Genomic DNA, 12,798 nt, shown 5'->3' on the forward strand with positions numbered 1-12,798 from the left:
TATATATATATATATACATATTATATATATATCTATAAATTATATCTACATATTACATCTATATACACGCACATACATACATATATATATATATATATATACATATTATATATATACACGCACATATATATTATATATACATATATATATTATATATACATATTATATATATATATACATTATATCTACATATTACATCTATATACACGCACATACATACATACATATATATATATATTATATATATACATATTATATATATACACGCACATATATATTATATATACATATATATATTATATATACATATTATATATATATATGTATACACGCACATACATAGATGTATTCATACATATATATATAATTAGAACATTTTTAAGATATTTTTCAGGAGAGGGGATCCTGTTTATGTTCCGCAGGAAAAAAAAAAAGTGTCTTGAAGTCGATTGGTTTTCTAAATTGGCCTACATTTTCAAGTCTGCTGAAGTTTGAATGCTCTTTAAAAGCGGGAGACAAAGATGGCCTTCTTATACTAAACCCTAATTTCCCGTCAGATGAGAGTGTTGGGATTATAAAGAAGATAAGAGGACTGAAATAGGAAGTGAGGTGAGTGCTTGCCGCGCAGGCCTGGGAGCTTCCTCTTTTTGCCAACAGAAAGTAAAAGCTTTGCCAAAAAATCCTCAAATTGACAAAAACCAGCATCTTTTTCTTGATTCCTATCTGAAGACTAAGGCCGAGCATTTCTCCTTTCCTTAACTGATCTGGATTGGCCTCAACATTTTGACACCCCGTCTCTTCTTAAACACTCCGCTGCCTCCATAAACAATCTGCCCATCTATTTTCAATCTCATCTACTCCTGCCTGATACCCTTTCTTTATCTCCACTCATCAGCACAATGCTGGACAGTTGCCTCCGCTGCCCATTTCAATGGTCGGAAATTGGGAATGCAAAACAGCCCACCAGTGAAAGGACATGCGGCTCCACCAGCTTCCATGCAAACAATGGAGAATCTCCCACTGTTTAGCCTCCACTTCCTCCTGACACACTGCCAACAATGAGGCGCTTTTATGGCCGACCGTCACTGCTAATGCAGCACTGGGATGAGACCAGGATGGAAACATCCTTAGTAAACTAGAATTTAGGTTTAAGACTTTTGAAAATCCAAGGGAGAATGAACGATGTAAGGCATAACAAATGTAACTTCTGTCAGCTAATGGAGCATCTTCAAGAGAACGTTTACAGACCTGCACTAAGAAAAGAAAATCTTTAGATTTGTAACTTTTCTATTTTAGCACGTGACCCTACTGCTGAACACTGAAAAAAAGAATCATGGCCTTTACGCTCTTCAGCGTTTGATGCTAATGCTTTGAGTCTACTGAATAGCCTTCGCTGATGTTGCATTTCCAGCTCCTCATTCTATAGCTCTTCATTGAAAATGTGTTTAGTGAAAATTGGGTAACTCTTTATAATAATATTCCTTAAGCTTTATTAACACATTAAAAACATTAATAATGTGTTTATAGGGTGTTAGTAAGACATGTGTTTATTAACATACTTATTAAGATTCATTAATATCTAAAGTGAGACCATTGTCTATAAAGGACAAATTACTAAAATGCTTACAAGCTTAACAAATGTATTATATATCTCTGTCAGTATTATTTTCAGTGTTTTGCTGCACCCAATCTTAAGTGTTACTGAAATTTACTGAAACATTTAGCATTTTAAAAAAGCGAAAAATATCAAACGTATATTATGTAAAACACAAATAACAAATAATTAAGACCCAGTCGGATGAAAATCGAGGTTCTAGTGGGTTTATTCTGATAACAAAAGTATGAAGAAAATTAAGAGCATTTTTGGGATGTAGAAAATAAGCTCTTAGCTCCGCCCCATTCTGAGACATCCATGATTAGATCCATGGATGTCTTAATTTTTCTCGTCAAATCTGGCATCATGGCTCAAAACTGTACGGCTGGATGGCTCCAATATTGCTCACCATTTTTCTTGCACCGGTAATGTTAGGTTGGGGGTGTGAGGGGCTGTAAGCTAGAGGGAGAACGTGTAAACAGATGGATGGTTGGAAGTGGGGATGGGCTTAGTCCTTGCCAAGATGCCAATGATGAAACAAGTTTTTTTTTTTTTTTTACTTTGTTTTTTTTTTTGTCTACAAATGGCATAATTTAAATTAAAACAACTAAAGCTGGGTTGATAAAATTGATTAATCAATTTGATTGGATTTAAACTCAATAGATCAATAATCGATTCATAAAAATAAGGCTCCATTTAGCACATATTGCTAAAATCCGCTAGCTTGATGCTAAGGTTTAATAGAATTTTTTCATAGGACGGCTAATGCTAATGCTCAGTTAGCCTAAACATACATTGCTGACTAAATAAACATCATTATGAACTCACAGGCATGAATTTTCCAAACTCTTGTAAGGAAATATTTTTAAAGTAATCATATGCTATCTAAAAAAAATCGATTTTTTCCTCATACTTTCTTCTTCTTCTGTAATAAGGTGTAATGCTAAAGCGTGATCGCCACCTAGTGGACAAACTGAAACGCCTAAACATTTTTGTTATAACTTCTGCTTTAAAGAAATGTAAAAATGTATGCTATAAACAATCTCATTATTTCACTAATAACTGAATCAGATTAATATAAATATGTTCAAAACATATAGTAGATTATTGTATTTCTAACCAAATGTGTATAAATGTGTAAACTCAAAATTGAATTGAAGAATCGCATAAAATCAAACCGATCTTGTGAATCAAATCGTTTCTGGAAATTATAATCGATGCCCAGCCCTAAAAACGACGTTTTTAAAATAGATGAAAAGATGATCGATGTGGGAGTTTAAGGTCAGCATTTCCATAAAAGGGCCAACAGGTGGCTTCATCGTCTGCTCCTTTTGTTCTGTCATGAAAGCTGGTGAAATGTGCAACTCTGCACAAGTGTTTGTTTCCATCACAAGGACTAAGACTCTCAGATGGAGGGGGGGTCCTAGCATCTTGGATTAGGATTGTGGGTATTTATAACACCCAGAAGAGTCCTTTCAGACAATTGCCTTAATGACGGGTCGTCTCTGCAGGCCGACACTAGAGGATTTCTGATTGCTGCTCTTCATGTTTTTTTATGCTTGATGACAAACGAGGACAAACCAAACAGGAAATGCGGAGTGTGGACCCCCCCTTCCCTCTCACCCTTGTGCCAAGAGCTCAGGAAGCAGCTTAAATGTGGATGAAGATCTTGTTTATGATACTCCATGACAGTCCCTTGAGACGGACAACTACAGTCCTGTTTTCCCTCTGCTTTTGACAGCGCCTCTGTCCCCTGTCACTGCTGCTGCTGCTGGGGGAAGATTTCACCTTGGGGGCATGTAGACAGGAAACATTAACCCTCCAATCACAGCTCAGTTATGTAAACTCTATCACTGCTCATAGTATTTTTTTCCTTTTCTGGAGAGAAAAGCACTGGACTCCAAACGACTGGATTGCACACACAAGTACACAACCTAAAACACAAACACGGGGAGCAAAATAGGCTGGGAGACCTTGACCTACTCATTCCTCGCATGAAGCCTCAATGCCAAGGATGTAGCTGTAAATAAATACAGCCTTCAAAAGAGAAAAAAAACTCTCTCCCCCCTCCTAAAGCAGCGCTTTGTTTCAGCTCGGATCTGACTGTTAATCTCCCACAAATCCCAAATCTCTGTGGGATTCACAGTTAGTCAAAGTGACAAAACACACAAAGACGAGGAGATTACAAAACAGAGTGAAAGCCATTTTCCAGAAATATTATCACTGAATGCACACAAATAAATACTTGTGCTTACATCACCAAACAAAATCCTAAAACTGGAATGACTTCCATTTAATAACCCACAGATTTAATCCAAAAACAAGCCTGACGCACCAAATTTCATAAAAACCAAAACTAGTTTCTATTTTCATTTCTCGATTAATGAGAAAGACTTAATCCGCAGCAGAAAATGAATATTTCAGTTGCTCAGCAGCAGACGGCGCTGCCAGGATGACTAAGCACAGAATCAATCTACCGCGCCTACAACAAGCAAAGACGGACGCTTCCTAAATGTTTTTGTTTATTTATTTATTTTGCAAAGAGCCGATCATGCATGTTGAGTTTGTAAATGTTTAGGTCCACGCTGAAGAACATGGCAGGATTGTGATCCTCAACCGCCCGCAGACACTCCGATCTAAAGCCTCCCCTGTGTGCAAACAGATTTAATCCAGCCGAGTCCTCTCAGCTGGTGAGGCATATGACTCAAGCACTTCTGAGGAAAGGTCACTATCAGTCTGAAAACAAGAGGCCCTCTCAGTCTGGGACTTCAGCAGCCTCCCCAGCTGGGCGCTCTTCATCCTCATGCCCCCTACAATCGACAGCCTGTCGGCCGTTCGTCAAGGCGGTAACGGGGGTGGCTGCTACGCCGAAAAGCCAGGGGACAGGTGAGGTCAGAGCAGATTATGAATCCACAGATGCACACGAGCCAAAGCTCCTCAGCACTTTTTTTTTTTGCTTCACTCTCCACTTATTGATCTGTCACAACTTTGCTCCCATCACTCACTCAGCAGCTGCTCTGTGTGCAAAGTGCAGCCGTCCTGAAAATGTTTGGCCGTCAAACTGCTGCTTTGATTGGTGTTCACCACATCTGACAGAGCAGAGGTGCCTTTTTAAAGGGTTACCAAACAGGGCAACCAAATTTGAAAAATGCCCCCCAAAAAGGGGGCGGGGCTAGTGGAGCCAGACTGAGCGGCGGAGGTGTGTCTTGGATCTAAGCTTGACAGTTAGCTTTATCTAGCTGTAGTTTTTGAACTATTTGCAGCTTCGTTTTTAGACATAATAAAAATTTGAACATACCACAACATCAATTATTTTCTAAACTTTAATTCGAGCCATGTTTTGTGAAAATCGGTTAAAAAATGAGGGAGCCAGCCCAATTTTTGTGGGATATCTGTTGACAGACTCAAAGCATAGCAATAGATGCCAGGCTAGTTTATGTGCCACATTTGGAGAATGATCGGTCACAACTTTGTCATCTTTCAAAAACCAGTAATCAAATCTTGTTCTTAGATTCATCTAAGGGACACAATTTTGCAAGATTGTCATGTTTGATCACATGTGTATGGAGCCATTTTCAGGCCAATATTATTTGAAAGCCAAATAATTAAAATTGAAAAAATAATTGGCCAAAAAACAAATTAAATGTCCACAACTTTTTGGTATTCTTGAAAAGAATAGAAGTGTGTTTTTTTGCATTTATTTAGTATTTATTGTATGTGTGGTGATGGGATCTATGTGTTAATAGGGGGAGGGTAAAGGGTGGGTTGTTTTTTTTATTTATACTTTTGCATTTCTGTTTTTAATTTTAAAGTGCTTTAAGCTACACATGTATGAGAAGCACTTTTTTTATCAATAAAGTTGATTTGAATTCGGACGTGTGGTTTGTATGTGATAAAACTCTGCTTTTTATACCCGTCGAGACAATTTTAGACTTATATCTTACAGACAATACAGCCATTTTCTGACCGTAATTATCAAAGTTCTTAGAGTCAGTGAATGCACCGGGACTGAAGTTACCACCTTCATCCATTTTGATAGGTTCTTCGTGTTAGCCCCGCCCCAATTGGCCAAAAGTTGAAATTTTTAGATTTGAAAACAGAAAAAAAAGTTTTGAAATTGAAATTTTGAAACCTAAAATAGAACATTTGAAGCTGAAAATAATTATTTAAAAATAGCAAAAAGTTTTGTACATTTTACTTTTTTTGGCCAAACACAAATATTTTTTCAAATATTTATGGTCCTGATCTGGCTCCATACACGTGAGGATGTTTCTTGTCTTACTGAAAGTTACCTTATTAGAGTAGGGCGGCTTAGCCAGGTTGATCCCATCTTTGATGAGTTTATCCCTGATCATGATCTTCAGCTTCAGTTTGGGGTAAATCACTAGTTCTCTCCTGTTGCCCAGCGTCAGGTTCCTCTGCGCGCCCACGTATCCACCGTTGCGCCCAAGCCGCTCACTGTTGGGCTCAGTCCAGGACCTGGACCCCCTCATTTTAGACTCGTACTCCACCAGCTGGCCGGCATAGATCTCGGCTGCAGGTGGCATGGGCTCCAGGGTGAAGTACAGCCCGCTGGACGTCTCCTTGGCGTCCTCCTTCAGCCTCCTCACCGCCTCGTGGATGCTCTGTCGGTGGTGCGGGATGTACACGCCGATGGCATCCAGGTCCGGGTCTCCGATCTGTTTGCAGACCTCCAGGTCGTCATATCCATTATCCACGAAAGCCTCCACATACTGGGGGAGTTGGAGCGTCTTGAGCCACTCGTAGACAATGACAGGTCCGGTGCTGCTTGTCATTTCGAAGGAGTCAGAGGAAACTGCGCTGATTTCTGCTTCACATTCGGCGTTTCGGGCGCATTATAAGGCTGACAGTGTCAGCTTGTTGCTAAATGTTAGGAGGCATCAAGACTGGATTAAAGAATGTCGAGATTCTCCATGGAAAAGGTTCAAAATCTAAGTACTAAAATATTCAAACCGACTGAAGACTTTGCCCTTCTTTGTGCCAATCATTAACAAATGAACTGAGACTCGTTTAGATTCATTTGAAACACCTTTAAAGGTCCCACGTGTTTTTAAGAGATTGCCTTACTGTGCGTAACCAGCTTCCTTAAATCCAAGCGCAGCGACTCCGAAAAACTGACTTCCTCCGTTACGCAGCGCAAATTCACCAGTTTGCGTCCTTCCTTTGGTCTTATATGTTTGTAGTAGAAATACAAAAATGTAAAAATAATTCCAATTAAAGGTTGAAAACGACTGGCGGTCGCCAAAAGGATCCGCGTCTACGCGCAGCGACGCGCCTCCATCGCGCACATCTCTTCGCTGCAACTGCAGCCAAGGACCAGCGTGCTGCCTGCTGCTCCTCTGCCATCCACGCCCCCCCTAAAGCTCACATTTAAAAATAGTGAGTCTTCCTTTTCCTTCTCATCAACTTGTCAGGGCATTCACGCGCTCTTCCCGACTTCTCCAAAGTTGAAAGGTGGCGCATCAAACCTGCGTGAATGTCCCCTCTGACATTATTCCTCCTTTTTGGGTTTCGACCACCACTCCTCTCTCTTTCTCTCCTCTCGCTTGTGCACTCTCACTCACTCATTCAGCATTTCCATGCGTCGGTTCCTCGGTGCGCATGGGCTCCCTCTATGTGGGGATTTTGGAACTGACTGATTTAGGAAGTCTGGGACTGAAAACCCAAGAAAAGGAGCGTCACTTCCACCCATTACGCACACGAATACGCGTATTTGACTCATTTTCTGCAGAGGGATAACAGTGTCTGCGCTAAATTGCTTTTCTCCTGGACGCCATCCATTACAAAAAAGAAGCTGAGGAGAGAAGCAGACACTGAGAGCCAAGAAAATAGCATTGCTTGAACAAGACCTGTCTGCCCTGTCCAAATGGATGCCAAGCCGGCCTGTTCTGATGCATGCTTTATCAAATTTGAGCTGACAGCTTGTTAGAGATCAGTTTGATTCAATCTCTATCGCAGCTCTAAGCTGGAAGTGATTTGCCTCATCCCATTATGACATGCGGCAGGGCTGGGAGGAGGGCAGGGGGCATGTCAAACCACCTTCTTTTTGGAGAAGCAGCATCAGAAATATGCCAGAAATGCATGTCAGGGGAGAAAGTGTGTGACACGGCAGATCTTTCCGCATGTTTCCACTCTAATCAGACAAGAGTGATTTGTCATCTCATCTGATCCACCTGCTGGCTGCTGACAGATAACCCTCCCAGAAAAGCTTCAGTGTTCTTTTATCCTTTGCTGGTTTTGTTGAAAGGAACCAGACGGTCCAAATAAGTAATTATATCCGTCCCTCCAGGTCACTTTATATTATTGATACTAATATATTGAAGCAACATTTATAGAGAGATCAGTTAGAATGATTTCTAACATAACCAGATTAAATAATTAAGGGTAAAAAACGCACACTTAAACCCCAATCCACCCAGACAGGCAAAGGGGAAAATATCCCACAATTCTTTGCGCTGCCAGATCTGATAGCAGGTCCACTGTGTCTGCAGCAATCACTACAAAATGAAAAACAAATCCCATCATACATTGCCCCTATCTGAACGCCAGTGTTACCAGAATAGGAGATTTCCTATATGATAAATTATTTTGACAGAATATATTTTATGGAGAGCAAAATCTTTTAAAAGTTTAATTTTTATATAAATGACACACAAGTAAAAAAATGTGTTTTTTTTCTTTTACTTTATTTCTAACTTGTATAATTTTGACGGAAAATATTTTTATGGAGAGTGAAATACAAAAAGTTATTTAAGGTTTGAGTTGATTTATGCTGGAATAAAATTCCTGAACTCATATTTATGTTTTAAAAATTAAAATTTTAAAGTTTAACATGTTTAACAATTTGATTTTTTATGTGTTTAATAAATTGGACCCTGTGCAATTGAGTTTGACACCCCTGAAATAGATCCATAGATGTTCAATGAAACCAATACTTTAGTTTTTTTTTTTTTTTTAGAATTTAAAAATACGTATCCATTCTAAAATATGAGGAATATAGACAGTAAAAAAATACTTTTTTGTTTTTAGTGTGTCATTTAAACTGATTTTCCTTTATTCTCATACTTATTCTCATGCTTTTATTTTGAAAAATCCTAAATAAAAGCTAGAATTCCTTGTGTTAATGGCTACCTTTGCCATGCAAACTCCCTTATATCATATTTTACAACAGATTAAACTCCACTAAAAAGTTCAAGTGCTGAAAGAACCTCCCTACATTCCAGACTCATAATTTACTGAAAACATTTGGCTCTTTATGAAACAAAACATACGACAAAGAAGGCCCAGAAGTGTGGAGCTGCTGGATGGAGTGTGAAATCCTATCTCAGGCAAGAATGAAAAGCACGTTGGTGCCATGACAGCAGTTGGTTTGGGTTGTTCCTGAAACCTCACTGTTATAATGAGGGTATGTAGCACACCATTAATAGATTTCTGTTGCAACTTTTTAAAGCATCACATTTAAGCTTCAAATATGTTATGTGGAATTTAAAAAAAATCATCATTATTGTTACTTTAAATTGGTGCTTTATTTGGAAATCAGATCTAAAAAAATAGAAAAATAACTCTAGAAAAGGTGTCTAGTTGCAGAAATTGTCTGCAGACTTGAAAAACTTCAAACCTCATAACATTAGATCAGTAACAGGAGTGAGGGATTATGGGAGCAGAGGAACAGATGGAACCGTGCGAGTGGTGTGCTCTTCAGTAAATGAAGTCTGGGATCATACTGGGGGGGCTAAAACTCTAGTTTCCTTATTGCTACGCCTGGCATGAGCGACCATCAAGCTCCAGCAGAGACAAAGGTGGTAAACTCAGAAACATGTCCATATGGGGATACAAAGACCTGACAGTTAGGGGGTCATAACTTAAGACTATTTATACAAATATGAATATTTGTAGTAGTAAGGATTTTGACATTGCATCACAAGACATCAATTTTGAAATCAGAGAAGCTCCTATGGTGCTCCAGGGTTCTGGTTCTCCATCCTGATTGGATCCAGCTGACCACATCCATCGCTATTTAAGATGTGCCCTCTCCAGCATTCACCGCCAGTTCGTTACCTTCACCGGTGCAGTACTTTGGCCTCGTATTCTACTCAGGCGCTAGTTTTTGTGCCTTGCCACTCAGTGCCTGCTCCTGTTTCCAGGATTGTCACCACCATCTCCATCATGCTACCCACCTGGGTCCAATCTTACACAACTGCTGCTTAGAACCACTCCGGGATTCCACCTACAGTCTCACCACCCGCCCTTGTACGCTGCTCACCGCTGGTCTACTCGCTTCCTACCTCCATACTGGGTCCTCCGCTTATGCTCACCTTCCTGAGACCACCAGATGATAAAAAAACATTCTGAACTCCGTCATCCTTCTGGGTTCCACCTTCTAGCTCAGCCATCATGACAAGCAAAAAAATTGGATGGCCTTGGTGCAAAGGTAGGGCGATCGACCTCTAAGTTTGGTTACCGCCTTGCTCACCCATGTGTCGACGTGTCCTTGGGCAAGACATTGAGCCCCACATTGCTTCTTATGACACCAATTCAGTTTTCAAACAGTTAGCACTTTTGTGAACACCAAATAATTTCTTGTGTGTATGACTTACTCTCTCTGGAGAACAGCAGATACTTTATTATCTGTATGACTTACACTTCTGGTGAACATCAGATACTTTTTCATGCGTATGGCTTACACTTCTGGTAAGTACCAGATGCTGTCTTTGGCATACAACTTACACTTCTGGTTAGCATCAGATACTTTCTTTGGCATACAACTTACACTTCTGGTAAGTACCAGATACTTTCTTTGGCATACAAGTTAGACTTCTGGTAAGTACCAGATACGTTCTTTCGCATACAACTTAGACTTCTAGTAAGTACCAGATACTTTCTTTGGCATACAACTTATACTTCTAGTAAGTACCAGATACTTTCTTTGGCATACAATTTATACTTCTGGTTAGCATCAGATACTTTCTTTGGCATACAACTTATACTTCTAGTAAGTACCAGATACTTTCTTTGGCATACAAGTTAGACTTCTGGTAAGTACCAGATACTTTCTTTCGCATACAACTTATACTTCTAGTAAGTACCAGATACTTTCTTTGGCATACAACTTACACTTCTGGTAAGTACCAGATACTTTCTTTGGCATACAACTTACACTTCTGGTAAGTACCAGATACTTTCTTTGGCATACAACTTAGACTTCTAGTAAGTACCAGATACTTTCTTTGGCATACAACTTGCACTTCTGGTGAACACCATATACTTTCTTTGACCTGCAACCTGCAATTTCTGGTGAGTACCAGATACTTTCTTTGACATACAACTTGCACTTCTGCTTGGCACCAGATACTTTTTATGTGTGTGACTTACCCTTCTGGTGAGCACCAGATACTGTCTTTGACCTACAACCTACAATATCTGGTGAGCACCAGATACTTTTTTTGGCATACAACTTAGACTTCTAGTAAGTACCAGATACTTTCTTTGGCACACAACTTACACTTCTGGTAAGTACCAGGTACTTTCTTTGGCATACAATTTACACTTGTGGTAAGTACCAGATACTTTCTTTGGCATACAAGTTACACTTCTCGTAAGTACCAGATACTTTCTTTGGCACACAACTTGCACTTATGGTAAGTACCAGATACTTTCTTTCAAATTCAACTTACACTTCTAGTAAGTACCAGATACTGTCTTTGGCATACAACTTACACTTCTAGTAAGTTCCAGATACTTTCTTTGGCCTACAACCTACAATTTCTGGTGAGTACCAGATACTTTCTTTGGCATACAACTTGCACTTCTGCTCGGCACCAGATACTTTTTATCTGTACGACTTACAGTATCTGGTGAACACCAGATACTGTCTTTGGCATACAACTTACACTTCTGGTTGGCATCAGATATTTTCTTGTGCTTATGAGGAACCAGCTCTAATTTTCCTTAACTTCTATCTCACTTAGCAGCTCCATAGGTCTACAGGAACAAAAGGTGAAGCAACAAAGTCCAGGTCAGCTGCCTGTCTGCTCAATCTTGACGTCAACAAGATGGATATTTGCCGGTCAATTCTAACGTAGGGCTTGTGTTTCCTAACATATCAGATAAAGACACCTGCCAATCACGAAGCCTCCCTTCGGTATGTGAAATAGGAGGTGAAATGTCAAGTGCTAGCCTTTTCACTGCAGTGATGGAAGTGGTGGAATCAATCACATGCTTGGAGCCAACTTGTCAAGTTTTCCTTTGGTCTGATTCAATCGTGGGTGAAGATGGTGACGGACAGATCTCCGATCAGACAACAGCAGCTGTGCTTACTTTGGGTGCAGGCCTCGTTCCAAATCAATCCTCTGAACGACGGGACCTCCTTGAATTCCAGCACCTAATCAAGACTGGAAAGAACATACAAGCAATAGAAAAGAAAGAAAAGTTTGCCTCAGTTCACAGTCATTGACTGTGTAGAACAAAGCCCCTCTGCCTTCCTGCTTTATTCCCTCACGACCCGACTATAAGCAGTTATAGCTGAAAGCATTTCCCAGGAACCAAAACAGAAGGCACTTGAAAGGAATAACATTTATGCAGAGCAATTGGAAAGTCTTGCAGCAATAAAAGCTTCACTAATTAAAATCACTCTTGTTACAAACCAGGATTTAAAATTAATTCTGTTTATTGTGCCAAAAATATAAAAAAAACTCACAAAGAAGGCTAATGAGCTGCAAACATCTTGGCATAGACGAGCTCATTTCAGAGGTAAGAAAATGCATTTTCCACAAGTGGGTCAGACAGTTGCGCTTTCACTAATCTTCATCGCACCAGAGAAAAAAGAAGTAAAACGTGCAAAGATGATAAGTTAGCATCCAAGAGAGTTTCATCACTATAATTGCTGCTTTTGAATCGTAATTTACTGTGACCCAAGTTTGCAGCAGCAGCAGAGATTTGGTGACTCAAAGAGCATCAACATGCCCACAGGAGCCGCCGCTTCATTCCCCCTTCACTGCACTGATTAGCCATCGCAGTCAACTACAGTTCACCTAATTAGTATGGATAACCACGCCGCCACCAAACACAGCGTGAAGAGGTTTATGTAGAAATGCAAATTTTTCTTACTCAAAGCCTTGACTTGACTCGTGTAACAGAGATACTAAAACATTCTCTCAAAAACTCTTAATTTGAAGTATTTTTGT

At 39.7% G+C, this 12,798-nt stretch overlaps 1 protein-coding gene across 6 annotated transcripts in view; it reads right to left on the reverse strand.

The window, feature by feature from the left end:
* The window catches only part of sash1a (SAM and SH3 domain containing 1a), a 235,838-nt gene extending 228,527 nt beyond the window's left edge, over positions 1-7,311 (reverse strand). For 4 of the 6 annotated variants that reach the window (XM_036210509.1, XM_036210508.1, XM_036210507.1 and 1 more), the window contains exon 1: positions 5,887-7,311. In XM_036210509.1, coding sequence (XP_036066402.1) covers positions 5,887-6,390 — 504 coding nt within the window. In that variant the 5' untranslated portion in view covers positions 6,391-7,311. The remainder of the gene's footprint in view (positions 1-5,886) is intronic. The other 2 variants (XM_024290688.2, XM_024290687.2) reach the window with 1 other exon arrangement.
* Between the last annotated feature and the right edge of the window lie 5,487 nt (positions 7,312-12,798).

This window comes from Oryzias melastigma, linkage group LG24, assembly GCF_002922805.2.
Source record: "Oryzias melastigma strain HK-1 linkage group LG24, ASM292280v2, whole genome shotgun sequence".
In the NCBI taxonomy this organism is placed as follows: Eukaryota; Metazoa; Chordata; class Actinopteri; order Beloniformes; family Adrianichthyidae; genus Oryzias; species Oryzias melastigma.